The 14,933-nt window shown below is 44.4% G+C and overlaps 1 protein-coding gene across 5 annotated transcripts in view; it reads right to left on the bottom strand.

The window, feature by feature from the left end:
• The window catches only part of GOLM1 (golgi membrane protein 1), a 34,143-nt gene extending 27,021 nt beyond the window's left edge, over positions 1-7,122 (bottom strand). The window contains exons 1-3 of one of the 5 annotated variants that reach the window (XM_054186825.1): positions 7,028-7,118; positions 3,794-3,893; positions 1,155-1,327 (exon numbers count right to left, since the gene is read on the bottom strand). In XM_054186825.1, coding sequence (XP_054042800.1) covers positions 1,155-1,283 — 129 coding nt within the window. In that variant the 5' untranslated portion in view covers positions 1,284-1,327; positions 3,794-3,893; positions 7,028-7,118. Of the gene's footprint in view, positions 1-1,154; positions 1,328-3,793; positions 4,125-7,027 lie in introns of those variants that run through there. The other 4 variants (XM_054186826.1, XM_054186827.1, XM_054186828.1 and 1 more) reach the window with 4 other exon arrangements.
• Positions 7,123-14,933: the final 7,811 nt, after the last annotated feature.

The following is a 14,933-nucleotide window of genomic DNA, read 5'->3' as shown; positions in this document are numbered from 1 at the left end:
TACAAGATGATGGCATACATCAGTACCAACAGAGAGGACCTTATGTCTCTAGGTTATTGGGATCAAGAATAAGCTAGTACGGTAGCTTATTCTCCTCACTGCCTCACAGCTGTGCAGCAAAACTTCAGGAGTACAGACGCAGTTACTACCTGCCCGTAGCCACCATCCTGAGGCCACTGACTAAAGGGAAAACAAGGGATGACTGCAGTCCCAGAAGACAGGGCACCACACCCTACACCAAGGGAAGGCTAAGATATATCCTTCACTGCATGGCCAGAGACACGTGTCCTGTTTGACTAGTGCCCGCTCTGAGAGAAACAGGAGTTCAGTTCCTACAGCTGCCAACTCAGTACTAAAATTTGGCTCAATTACAAAGAGGATACAAATTCAGTGGAAAAATTTGGGAGCAGCTCTCACCAGCCGTGTTTAATCACTAGATTGTTAGGTTTAGGCTTGCTTGTTAAAAATAAAAACAAAACAAAAAAGAAAGAAAGAAAAGAAGAACCATCCTGCACACATTGTCACAAATCAGAAACTTTATTCATGTACTCCTCAATTTCAGAACATGCAGCCCAGAAAGCATTAAAACCCAAGCTCAACAGTCACAGGAAAAAAGCAGACAAGGTAATTATTCCGTGTGATTGTGTGACCTCTCCTAAGAGGTTTCTAAGAAACAGAAATTCAGATTTTTAGACCCTGTTTCTGAACAAGCTAGATTTCCTTATACTTGGTGGGAAAGCAAGCATACATTCTTATGGGTCTAGCAAGAAAAAAAAAATTGAGGGAGATGAGCAAATTGCAGATGACCATTCAGATTAAAAATGGAGTGCCAGTCATTACAAAGAAAAATAGAGGATGGTATTTGCCACATCTGTAAACTGAAAGAGCCCAAGATAGCTGAACTCTTTGTGTGAGCAGAAGTGACAAGTACCATACAAGCAGGTCTTCAAGATGTGGGTCCCTCTCACCTACAAGCTGGTATTCCTCCCATTGCCCCCATCTCCCACTGCTGATAACCAACAACTGTAATATTTGTGAAAATTCCTACAACAAGCTGAAGCTCCTGACCCACTACATGCAGGGGAAGCATCTTCTTGTTGTGGACTATGTTTGTTAAACACACAAGACGACATTCAGAGCAATAGGAAAGTTACCTGCAGATCCACGCTGCGAGAACTTGCAATCCAGTAGTTGAAACCTAAAACAATGATGCACGCCACAAGTGCGGCCACAAGGAGAGGTGGAGACTTCATCCCTCGGCAGCTGCTTCCGAGCCCTACCATTTCATGAAAAAAACAAATCCAAAGAACCACAACAGTGTGGAAACCTGCAAATTAAAATAGACACATTATATTGCATCCTCCACTATGACTATTTTATACACACAATGAAATAACACAACAGATCTCAGCTGAAGGGGCTACACCCCGCAGGGAAGGCACACTGTCTAGATATTTCCGTCTGAAGGCGAAAGAAAGGCCAAATTAGCAGACAGTTGGTTGATTTCAATGGTAAATTGTATTAAGTGATGTTTGATTTGTTTCTCAGCTGCATTCTCTGCTCCTAACAGAAAACAAATAACCTTGCTTTAACTAATGAGCAGTACCAAGGGTACTACTGGTTGCTATTGAGATTTGAGCTGTTTCTGTGGAACAGTCCATCTTAAGAGAAAAGCAGCAACAAAGGGCAGTTGCAATTCAGTTTGAAATAGGCTGTATTCATCCTATGAGTTGATAAAATCTGGTATTAATGAATGTAATAGCACATAGCTCAACAAATCCTCAAACTCCACTGAGAATCTTGGGCACAGTTTGTAATAGATTGCTCCCTTGTTAAACTAGAGATCAACTTTTTTTCTTTCTGCGCTTTGCAGACAACAGCCAGCAAAAATGAGCACAGAAGATCAAACAGATAGCAAACATGGATACACTGCAAGACACTAACTACATCTGAAATGGGTACATTTACTATTAATACATTGTACGGTCTCTCAAGGTGCATGCTCTTAAATAAATCAACTTCTTCCCCACAGATACAATCCACAGGCTTTGATGTATTTAAAAATCAATAAATGGTAGCAACTCTCAAAGGATCTACACATGGACAAACACTGCAATCACAGGGGAAGAAGGTGATGCCAGCAGTTAGCAGGTACCTGAAATGCTGATTCTACTGTATGTCCAGCACTTAAATCCTATACCTAAGTGTGTACATGCACCCTCTGCAAAAATCCCCTCTTTGCATTCAATTTAAGATATAACCTGTCTTCCTCTTTTCTCAGCAGGGAGCACACAATACTGCCAGGCTGGTGAAGGTTTCAAATCAGTTTGTTCATTTGAAAAATCTGTGAATTTGTTTATATTTGGGGATTGAGTATATATAGAGTCTGAGAGTAAAATACAGCTTCCTGAAAATCCTGCCTCTTCGTGTACATACACACACACAAAGAAAAAAAAATCCAAAGCAAACCAAGATATACTGCATCATTCCAAGTGTTAGTTGAGTAAAATAACTGGTATTTTCCTCCTAGCAGTCAGAAATAGAGCAAGTAGTCCATGTTACCAGCAGTAACAACTTCCACTGGAATTGAACTACTGGATAAATATATGGGACTAGCTATTTAGCTCGAAAATTTTCAGAGGTAAAGCAACTATATTGTTCAAAGGATGAATGATGCTTAAAGTACAGGCACAAAACCATGTTAAAGGAATGCCAATACACCTACTAAGTACACAAACCCAGCAGCCTCAGCGACCCTTCTGCTATTTTCAACTACCAAAAACAAGCAGGCAAGAAAGCGTTGTTTTCACTAATGCATGTTTGACTTCAATACATTGTTCTCTCTAGAAAATCCAGTGTTGTTTGCCTTTAAATAATTTATGTTAATTAGGAATATATTTTTATACTCAACAGAAGGAAAGGCAAAAGGAACAGGAAAGAGACAAAACAGAAGGATCTTCCAGCCAAATAGCACAGACCCAAAACACTACCTCAATTGCAATATTGATATTCTCTCTCTCATCGGTTTAAAAATAAAAACTGTTTAACTTTCGATCACGGTTGCACACATGCATGCATTCTGAAGGAGCGATAAGCAAATCAGCTCAGTAAGTACATTTACATGGAAATGTATTTGTACATGCTGTTTTCCAGGAAACATCTGGTTTGGCACAGTTATTTGTGTTGAAAATAAAATATGTTTCTGATTTGATGGGTAAGAAAGTGATTTTACTGAACACGAAGGAATCCATCTTTCATGAATGTCTACTACAGATGTGAAAATGAGATGCTGTATCACATGCATAATGCTCTAGATTTGGTAGAGCATAAAATTCTTGACTTCTGAACAGCAAGTTTTATCCTTCTGCCATTTCCAACCTAGCAGGGCTTCACCGAGAGGGAGATGTTTTAGAGTCTACGATATTCAAGCAAACTAACATATAGCATCCTTTTATTTCCCATATTAATGTAGTATTGGTCTGAGCAATTCCTTCTTTTACTATACTCAGCTGAAATAGGAAAGCTGGTATCCAGCAATCTTCCACCAGATAATTAACAACTGCACCAACTAAGTCTCAAGACTAAGACATTAGAGGCAAAGACAGAGCAAAACAATATGTGCATTTCAGACTCCCAGAAGGAAAGCGAAGTCTCTCTGCTCACGAAGTCCAGCTCTGCGTATTTGCCTGCAACCAGCCAAGCAGGAACATGCAGAATAGACAAAGAATTTAGTAAAAGGAGCACACAGCCCGGGGGGGGAAGCAAAAGGGTCATTTCTCCGCCGCCTGCTTACCTGCCTACCAGCCACCTCCTCCACCACCCAGCCAGCACATGGTACAAAGCCAGCGTACATCGGAGCAGCACATGAAGACCAAGTGCAGCTGGAACAGCCACTGAAAAGCAAAGGCACATCTTGGAGGTCTGCGCCTCCGAGTAAGGAAAGAGCCTTAGGAAAACCCCTTTGGAAAGGCAGGGCCATAACCAGAGACAAAAAGCAGGGAAAATAAACAAACGACAAAGACCCAAGGGCTACCAGACAGCCCTGAGAGGACACACAACCCCATTCCGGCCAGACTGGCCAGCAGTTGACTGCTCTGCCCAGGCTGCGGAAGCCTCCTCCCATCGAGGGAGACCCGCAGATAGACAATGGTGCTATCCCCACCTTTTGTGGATTCCTCCCCAATTTCTCAGTGAGATTCTGAATGAAATTACCTGTTTTTTCAGATATTGCCAGATATGTCTGACTGTTTGAATAAAAATATACCAGCTTAACCAATCAAGCTAATCAAAACCTTTTCCATTGACAACAGTCAGCTAGTTACACCTAGACATGACTAAATTAGACTAAAAGGTACTAGAAACTGGGTTTTGTAAAAAAGAAAAAAAAAACCAAACAAAAACCCCAAAGCTTTTTAAAAAGTAATTCTTAAAAAAGCAAATCAGAGAGCAAACATTTGTGCACCCAGTCTTCCAAAAAAAAGGTGATGGTTTGGGGGCGGGTGGAAATGGACAGGTGACAAAAATGAGTCAAAACCTTTCATTTTTAGTTTCATAAATGGCTAAGATACAGTAGTGATCATCCTTGAAAGACAAATCCAATCGCTCATGGCTGGATGTTACCCAAAAGTACCACCACTCACAGATCAAGAACCAGTTATCGCCAGCAGCAACCTTTACGCTTTCAGGGTGTACCAACTGCCGACACGGGTCAGAAACTGGGTCTAATACACTGTCACAAAACACAGCAAACAGATTTCTTATTCACCCTCTGCAGCAACGCTGTTTGGGGGTGTTTTTTTTTCTCAAGTTTGCAAGTCAAAAGAGGTCAAACAAATGCTTTTCCAATGGAGACTTAAAGTTTGCCCAATGAACTCCAGGCTGCTGACCACAAACTTTCTGAACACCTTTCACAGGAATCCACACACTGTAGGCTGAAAAAAGCAAACGAAAAAACCTCCTGAAACATTCAGCAACAGTCACTTTTCAAACTTCTGTATTTTGGTCAACTGGCTCACTTCAAAGTGGCAACCGCACAATAAAAAAAGAATTCAAACAAAAATTCAAACACAGATGCTGCAGGATGTCACTGAGTCACTATTTGCCCGTGTTATCAAGTTACACTTTTCACAGGAAGAGGAAGGGGAGAAGTATTTACATTACAACACATTCAGCAACTGCACTCTCATCCTTCTTAGGAATAACCACCATCTGATACTCCATTCGGATCTTAGGTCTTCCTTTTCTAATGCATTTTAAACCAGAAGCAACAGATGAGAAGACTATGAAAATACTCAAAAAGCGTGATCTGTTCAGGGGGAGGGTGACTGTTACCACTTGCCACTAGTTATTTTTCAAATTGAGAAGTATCTCTTCTTTCTAAAGACTACTTTACAAGAAGCTAATAACCGATCACCCACCATGTCCTGCCTTTTATCTGATTAAAGAGAAATCCCAAATAGATGCGTAGCCAAAAAGATGCCAGAGATTTAAGGTAGGTATCTATTCTGATGAAGGACCACAGGTAACTTGACAAAACCTTCTAAAATACCCAAAGTTTCCAGACATGCTGCCTAGATGTACTTGTAGACAATACTATTACCACCTGAAAATACTGTGTATGAAAACAAAATTAAACAAGCAAAGTTATACACCTGAAGGATCTCAACAGTTAGTCAGACTGTTCATTTCTTTTTAGGAAAATAGTTTGTTGTGGGTGTTCTTCCCATACAACATGAACTACCTTGCTAGGATAACAATTAATAGGACACCCACTTGATGTTAAAAAAAAATAATTAGAAAATGGAGTACAGTAAGTTTAGATATGTGGTGAGAAAACTGCAAAATTGCTACCATCCCCCTACCCCTACACATAGGATTTTGCTGTAAAACACGCAAACCTCCCCTAGGGAAAACATAAAAATCAACATTGCAATCAGTTCTCTATGAGCAAAGTGCTGTTAAGACGAAAGATGAAGGGCCACTTAAAAAGTCCCAACCCAAGAGCAACGTTAGTTAAAAACCTTATCAACTACTCCCACCTTCAAGTTGAGAAGGGCGCGGGGAAACCCAGTGAAGCGAAGCAAGGTAAGCCTCCTGGGTGCAGGAAATAAACCCAGCACTTACTGTGTACCCAACAGCTGAAACAGAATTTCTGAGGAGGTGGGTGAAACACTTTTCCGAGTAGAACAGGGAAGGCCCCCGAAGGCGTGAACGTGGGAAAAGCCACCAGCCAACCTCGGCGGGGGTAAGAAGGCGAGACCCCCGCAGCTCTCCCCGAAGGAGGGAGCGCAGGGACCCGGACGAAGGCTCGGGAGGAGGAGGGTGAACATTTTCAGGTCTCAGCCCTGCCTGGAGGGGACCGCGAAAGACCACCTGGTCCGACCTTTCGCGGGAAGTGGATCCCGGAGGAGATTCCCCCACGCCCTGCCTTCCAACGGCCCCTCCTGACTTCTAACATCGCCATGATCCTGCCCCCGCTGCGAACGCCCCACAGTTGTTCTGGGCTCAACGCGCTCCTCTCCGTGCAAAAGACCCAACGAGGGGTCTTTTTAGAGTAAATTAAAAGTAATACAATAAAACGCCGCTAGCGTCACGTATGCAGGCGAGCTAAGCCCAGACGAACCGCCCCGGCACCTCCGCCGGCAGCTGCCCGCGGCCACTGGGAAGGTGCCGGGGGCAGAGAACCCGCCGGGGGCCGCGCCGCGCCGCCAGCTCCGCCGGCCTCACCGCTCGCCTCCCACCGAGACCAGGTTTGCCGACACCCCCCCGCGACATACACACACCCTCAGCGCTTGAAACGCCGCTGGCCGCCCCCCGACCGCGGGAGCCGGCCGAGAGGATCCCGGCGGGGCAGCGCCAGCCCAGCAGCGGCAGGCCGCCCGCGGTCCCTCACGCCGCGCCGCCCACCCTCGCCTGGCCCACCGGCCTCCTCCGCCGCAGAGACCGCCGTGCGGCGGAACGGGGCTCCGGGGAGGGCAGACCCGGCCGCACCGACCCCCAGCCCCGCGGGGGTCACCCGGCCGCTCACCTCACCTCGCCGTGCCGCCCCCGCCCAGCAGGAAGGCGGCGGCCGCTACCGCGCCGCCCGCTATGAGGGAGAGCGGCAGGAGGCGGAGCGGGCAGGGCTGGGCAGCGCAGGAAGTGCGGGGCGCGGAGGAAGTCTGGGAGCAGGCGGCGGCCACCGCCACCGCCGCGGGCCGGGGGCTGCACCTTGGCGGGCAGCGGGAGCGGCTGGGCTTGGCGGCGGGGTCCCGGGTGCTGCGGCGGAGCCCGGCGGCTGCCTGCGGGACAGCGCTGGACGAAGCGGGTGTTTTCCTTGTTCAGAAATTTCAAAACAAAAGAACCCCCAGAATTTAGGCAACGTGTATGTTCCGTGGGTATTAACTCAGCCGGACACGTCCCGCCGCCGGGGTCTGCACGTTGTTTCTGCGTGTTAGTCTCTGCAAGGGCAAGATAAACAGTCGGAGGGAAAGCAGAGTGTAGAACTTGCTGAAGCAGCAGTTGTAGGCTATGGAAAACGCAAAACGACTTCTGAGTCTTTGGCAGAAGTTATTGTTTCAAGATCATTTTCCTTAATGGCATGGTAGATTTAACAAAAAAAAAAAAATTGAAATTTCTAACTGAACTAAGAGCGCAAACTTAACAAAAATGATCCACGTGTCAGAAGATGATGCCGAGTATGACTCTGCAGCTCAAACCACCGATTGACTAATTTTGGCCTGCTTGCTTACAGGAAGCCAAAAATTCTGGGGACATAACCCTATTATTTTCCCTGTCTCATCAAGTTGTCTTGAGGAGAGGCGTTTCTGTCCAAAAGATAGGGGAGGGGGGGAAGATCAGTTGGATATAGAAGTAACTGACAAGTCTCAAAACCTTATTGACTATAAAGCCTGTCTTTAATAGGGATAGTGAAGGTTTTATTATGTCCAGCACTGTCTGCAGTATGGACCCAGTGAGAAGAAATTAAAAGAACTAGTTCAAAATGCGTATCGGCAGTCATCACTTAACAGTGTTTCAGAAAATATCAGTAACTGGTGCTGACGAAGAAGCTGTGAAAACCTCAGATGCTGCAAAGCAATGGTTCTTACAGAAAAAACCCAACTGCTCTATTTAATCTTCATAGCTATCATTTCTTTCCCTATTAATTAATACTTTACAACTATAACCAATCTTGCACAAAAATGTGTAGAACATGCAACATGAATAAAAATATATCTTAAAAATTAATAGCCATGCATTTTAACAGAGAACTGACAAGTTTTGTCTTTAAACATAAATGTGGTAAAGCAAAGAATTCTTGGAAAAAAACCACTCATCTTGGTTTGGAAGAATAAAATGGATGGCATGTAGCAGCCAGACCACTCAGCATGGTTTTTTGTTTGCTGTATATTCACAATCCTATGGTGATCTTTCCGAAGTATCTATCTTCTAACACTGTTTTGAAGCCAATAGGAACACCCATCTACGTACTTTAAACTGCAGAAAGGTTGAGGATCTCCACAGTATCTCTCGGGACCAGTACTAACAGTAGTACACTTGATAAGGGGTTGTGTATATGGGCTTCACAAGGCCGTGCTGTGACTCAGCCCAGGATAGAGCTGGCCTTGAGAAGGAAGCCAGATTTGTGCTTGAAAGCACTACATACTAGGGCTGAGTATTAATGACTTACTGCTGTCAAAATACTGTGTGTGACGAGCGTGGTCTAGAAGTAAAGCAATTTGCAGTCGGCTGCTGGAGGTGAATTATCTGCATAATTTGTATCTGTTCCAGAGATATTCGTGAAAATTAAAACTACTGTTTAAACTGAAGTAAGGAAATTAGATGTGCTTTGAGAAAGAGGGATTAGAAGCACACAACTATGTATAATAATGGTTATTTATCATTGGATTAACTGGAAACGCAGCAGTAGGTGTGTGATCATTAACATATGTATATATAGAATCATAGAATCGTAGAATCATTTAGGTTGGAAAAGACCCAAAGACCCAAAAGATCATCGAGTCCAACCATCAACTCCACTCTACAAAGTTCTCCCTTACACCATATCCCTTAACACCACATCGCTTAACACCACATCTAAATGAGTCTTAAACACATTCAGGGATGGTGACTCCACCACCTCCCTGGGCAGCCTATTCCAGTGTCTGACCACTCTTTCTGTGAAGAATTTTTTCCTAATGTCCAGCCTAAACCTACCCTGCTGCAGCTTGAACCCCATTCCCTCTTGTTCAATCGCTAATTACCTGTGAGAAGAGACCAGCACCAACCTCTCTACAATGGCCTTTCAAGTAGTTGTAGAGAGTGATGATGTCTCCCCTCAGCCTCCTCTTCCTCAAACGAAACAGTCCCAGCTCCTTCAATCGCTCCTCGTAAGATTTATTCTCCAGGCCCTTCACCAGCTTCGTTGCCCTCCTCTGCACTCACTCCAGCACCTCGATATCTCTCTCATATTGACGTGCCCACACCTTGATATCTCTCTCATATTGAGGTGCCCAGAACTGGACACAATACTCAAGGTGTGGTCTCACCAGTGCTGAGTACAGGGGGACAATCACCTCCCTCCTTCTGCTGGTCACACTATTTCTAATACAAGCCAGGATGCCATTGGCTTTCTTGGCCACCTGGGCACACTGCTGGCTCATGTTCATCCGCTTGTCAATTAGAACCTCCAGGTCCTTTTCTGCCAGGCAGCTCTCCAGCCACACTTCCCCAAGCCTGTAGCGATGCATGGGGTTGTTGTGGCCCAAGTGCAGGACCCGGCACTTGGCCTTGTTGAAGCACATTCCATTGGCATTGGTCCATCGGTCCAATCTGTCCAAGTCTCTCTGTAGAGCCTCCCTATCCTCATGTAGATCAACACTCCCGCTTAGCTTCATGTCATCTGCAAACTTGCTGATGACACACTCTATGTCCTTATCAAGGTCATCAATAAAGGTGTTAAACAGAAATGGTCCCGACACCAAGCCCTGAGGGACACCACTTGTGACTGGCCGCCAGCTGGATTTAACTCCATTGACCACCACTCTTTGGGACCACCCATCCAGCCAGTGCTTCATCCAGCAGATCATATGCTCATCCAGGCCATGAGCAGCCAGTTTTTCCACGAGAATTCTATGGGGGACAGTGTCAAATGCTTTTTGAAAGTCTAGGTAGACAATGTCCGCAGCCTTTCCCTCATCGAATAATCGGGTCATCTTGTCACAGAAGGAGATCAGGTTCGTCAGGCAGGACCTGCCTTTCATAAACCCATGCTGACTAGGCCTTATCCCCTGCTTGTCCACTATATGAGTTGTAATGGCTCTCAAGATGATCTGCTCCATGACGTTCCCTGCTACCGAGGTCAGACTGACAGGCCTATAGTTTCCCGGATCCTCCTTTCTGCCTTTCTTGCAGATGGGTGCTACATTTGCTACCCTCCAGTCCATTGGGACCTCCCCGGTTAGCCATGACTTCAGGTAGATCATGGAAAGTGGCTTGGCGAGCACGTCTGCCAACTCTTTCAGCACTCTTGGACGTAACCCATCCGGTCCCATAGACTTGTGCACATCCAAGCGGCGTAGCAGGTCACTGATCACTTCCTCTTTAATTGTTATGACCTCGTTCAGCTTCCCCTCCCTGTCTCCTAGCTCACGAGGCTGGGTGCCCAGGGAACAGCTAGTTCCGCTGCTAAAGACTGAGGCAAAGTAGGCATTGAGCACCTCAGCCTTTTCCTCATCCTTTGTGACTATGTTTCCCTCTGCATCCAATAAGGGAGGGAGATTTTCCCTAATCCTCCTTTTGTTCTTAATGAATTTATAGAAACATTTTTTGTTACCCTTAACGGCTGTAGCTAGGTTGAGCTCTAGCTGCGCTATGGCTCTCCTAATTTTCTCCCTGCATAGCTTCGCTATATCCTTATAGTCTTCATGAGAGACCTGCCCCCTCTTCCAAAGGTCACAGACTCTCCTTTTGTTCTTGAGGTCCAGCCAAAGGTCCCTATTTGGGGACTTTTGGTGTCCCTCTAGGCGGGTCTCCTTCCCCGCCTACTTGTTTTTCAGCACATGGGGACAACCTCCTCCTGTGCCTTTAAGACTTCTCTCTTGAAGTATGTCCAGCCTTCCTGGGCTCCTATATCCTTCAGGGCAGCCTCCCAAGGGATTTTTCCCAGCAGTCTTCTGAACAGGTCAAAGTTTGTCCTCCGGAAGTCTAAGGTGGCATTTTTACTAACCCCTCTCCTTGTTTCTCCAAGAATCAGAAATTCGATCATCTCATGATCACTGTGCCCTAGACAGCCACCAACCTTTACTTCCCCCACAAGTTCTTCCCTGTTCACAAGAAGCAGGTCCAGGAGGGCACCTTCCCTCATCGGCTCACTTACCAGCTGTGTGAGGAAGTTATCTTCCACACATTCCAGGAACCTCCTGGATTGTTCCCTCTCTGCTATGTTGTATTCCCAGCAGATATCCGGGAGGTTAAAGTCCCCCACAAGAACAACGGCAAGTGACCGCAAGATTTCCCCCAGCTGCTTATAGAAAGCTTCATCCGCCTCACTGCTTTGGTTGGGAGGTCTATAGCAGACTCCCACAGCAATATCAGCTTTATCGGCCCTTAACCTAATCCAAACACTCTCCACCCTGTCATCAGTGTACTTGATTTCCGAGCTTTCATAGCATTCTCTAACATACAGGGCCACTCCTCCGCCTCTCACTTCCTGTCTGCCCCTCCTGAAGAGCTTGTAGCCATCAATTGTGGCACTCCAGTCATGTATATAGCTGGCATAGCACTGAAACCAGGATGCATTTACATGCAAAAATTGAATGTCAGCAAGTCAGTCAATGCTAAAGGAACAAATATTGTTTTATCTATGTCAGAAACATTAAAACTGATGGTGGTGCACATTTTTTAAACATTGATAGTTATCCCATGAAAGATAACAGTATACAGCAGATGCCTTTATTATGCAAGTTTTCTCATGTTATTAGGACTCCGCACAGAATCTTCATTATAAGCAGTAGGTTTTGATAGATGTTAAAATGTCCCTAAAAAGAAAACACCTGAGGTACAAAGTACTTTGCAGTTGATGCTATGTAAATAGTACATCTGTTTTTTCTTGAACTCTTGGACAAATAAATCAGGAGAGTTAATCCATGTGAAAGACATAAATAGTACATCTGTTTTTTTCTTGAACTCCTGGATAAATAAATCAGGAGAGTTAATCCATGTGAAACATTGTTATGAAGTGTGGGCATACTACGTTTCCAGGGGATGACTGACATATAGTTGCTTGACATATACAATCTACAGTTTTTAGATATTACCAGCCCAGTGTTATGTGTCTGTGCATTGTGTGGTGTTTCTGATACATCCACACATGAACAAAACTAATGTTAAAAACCCCCAATACCTCTTTCTCTTTTCTATTTTAGAAAATATCTTCTAATTTTGCATTATGTTTTTTTCATTAACTGAAGTACAAGGATGCTAATTATTTACCTTTCTAACATATGGGGAAAGAGCTATAGCATTTTTAAGTGCCATGTTGTGACTATTAAGGAGGAGTAGATCAAGCCCTGCTGAATAACCCTGCTATTCCTCAATAAGCCAGAACAATAATTCTTTTTCCACCTAATGAGGGCACCAAGAGGCTTAATTTATTAGGGACAGCACATGGCTAGACCAATATAAATACATAAAATAGGGTAAAGGTTACAAAAGCTCTCTTCAGATCTTTAAAGTCCACCCAGGAAACAATGGTCTTGGTCCATCTTTTCTAGAAAAACTGCAGAGAAGGGCAGTGGTAACTAACACGGTAATAAGTACCGTTTTGGCTAATTTGCCTCACTTCAGCTTATAGGAAGCTAGAACATGTAAGGATCATTTTGTCACTTCTTCATGCCAGGGTTCACACTAGGTAGTGGGATATGGTAATATATGATAGACTTTGTATGTAATTACCTGTCAGCTGCAGTATTTAGCTCTGATGGTGCGTCTTGCTAAAGGGGTCTCATCTCTATAAAGCACAGGATGATTTACACCTCTTTACATGAATTCTGAACTACCTTGTACACAATACATGTACTGCATATGCACGTATAGGGCAAAAAGGGAAACAATGACAGAGGCCACATGGGAACTTCTAGAAGTACTTTGGAAATGCAGGTGGGAAACAAGATTATCCAGCAAAGCAGTTTATCTGTAAATGCAGGAGTAGTAGCAAGACAAAAGAAAGAGTATTTTCTGTTGAATTTACAGAGGTTCATAGTGCAAGTTTTATACAGTGGTATTTGTTTATGTGAAGGCAATGCTGTATTTTCTGGGACTGGTGCCTGTGAGGCACAAGTGCCTGTGTGTGAACCTGATTTGCCATCTCATGGGTCACAACAGGGAGCTAACAGAGAATAACAGCCTTACCAGTGATTTAGCACTAAGACAAAGCAAAGCATTTCCAGTAGGGATGCTAGCTAATTGTCCACACTTGGGCTGAGACTGCTGTCACTGGCCTACATGAATGAAATCTCCTTTTGCCATCACCAGTTCAAAGATGGTATATACAGGATGCCACTGAAATGAGCACATGATGTTTCTACACTCCCAACATAGCAGCAGGAGTAAGAATGCATCACCTTTGGAATGTGTCACATCAGCATTTCCAGATTTTGCATTGTAAAAGTATGGGTAGCACAGAAAAGTCTGGAGGTTCAGATTAAACACAGCCTCTGTGACAATCTGCAAGAGCTGATACTGCACAACAGGCACATTTTTTAAAAAATCCATTAATTTTGCATCACTGTTATTTGAAGGGACAAAAAAGCGGTGTATGGAGATAGCCACCAGATAGTAGCAAATACATACTATGGGTATCTGTTGAATTTTCTCAATTATACTGTATTTCTTGAAACCATGAACACTGACACATGTATTTATACATTCAAGCTGTTCTGTAGAAATACTACATGAATTGTGAACAACTGCTGAAACTCTCCTACATCAAAACACACCACTGAGAAACATCCTACACAGTCACTTTACTCCTGTTAGCAGAACACACCCTTTATGTTCCTTCTGACAAACAGGTGAGACAAAATCAGGATGTTCACAAAAATCAGCAATATGGTTGACAGTAGTCTTCAGTCACCTGGTTGTGGCATTATCAAATTTGATTCTTAAACTGAAGTCAAGAAGTCTCTGGTGCTTACTAAACTCTTTTGCCTGATAGCTTCTGCATAAGAGTTGAAAAAGTGAATAGTGTGCAGTGGATTACCTTTTTCAGGATATTCATCCACTACTCTGTCAACAACTTTTTTGCCTCATTCTTCACCAGCAAGTGCTCTAGCCACACTGCTTAAGTCACAGAAGGCAAAGGCAGGGACTGAGAGAATGAGGAACCACCCACAGTAGGAGAAGACCAGGTTCAAGAACATATAAAGAAACTGAAGGTGCATAATTCCGTGGAACCTGATGGGACACATCCATGGGTCCTGAGGGGACTGGCGGATGAAGTTGCCAAGCCACTATCCATCATATTTGGGAAGTCTGGAAGTCCAGTAAAGTTCACACTGACTGGAAAAGGGGAAATGTAACCCCCATTTTTAAAATGGGAAAAAAAGAGGACATGGGGAACTACAGGCCAGTCAGTCTCATCTTTGTGCCTGGCAAGATCATGGAGCAAATCCTCCTGGAAACTCTGCTACAGCACATGGAAAGTAAGGAGGTGACTGGTGACAGCCAACATGCCAACATGGCAAATTGTGTCTGACAAATTTCATGGCCTTATACAACAAAGTTACAGCATTGGTGGATAAGGGGAAAGCAACAGACATAATCTACCTGGACTTGTGCAAAGCATTTGACAGTGTCCTGCACATTGAGACATCCTGGTCTCTAAATTGGAGAGACACAGATTTGATGGATGGACCACTTGGTGGATAAGGAATTGGCTGGTTGTCTGCACTCAG

The sequence above is a fragment of the Rissa tridactyla genome, chromosome Z (genome assembly GCF_028500815.1).
Source record: "Rissa tridactyla isolate bRisTri1 chromosome Z, bRisTri1.patW.cur.20221130, whole genome shotgun sequence".
NCBI lineage: Eukaryota > Metazoa > Chordata > Aves > Charadriiformes > Laridae > Rissa > Rissa tridactyla.
This window is presented reverse-complemented; position numbering and strand designations above follow the sequence as displayed.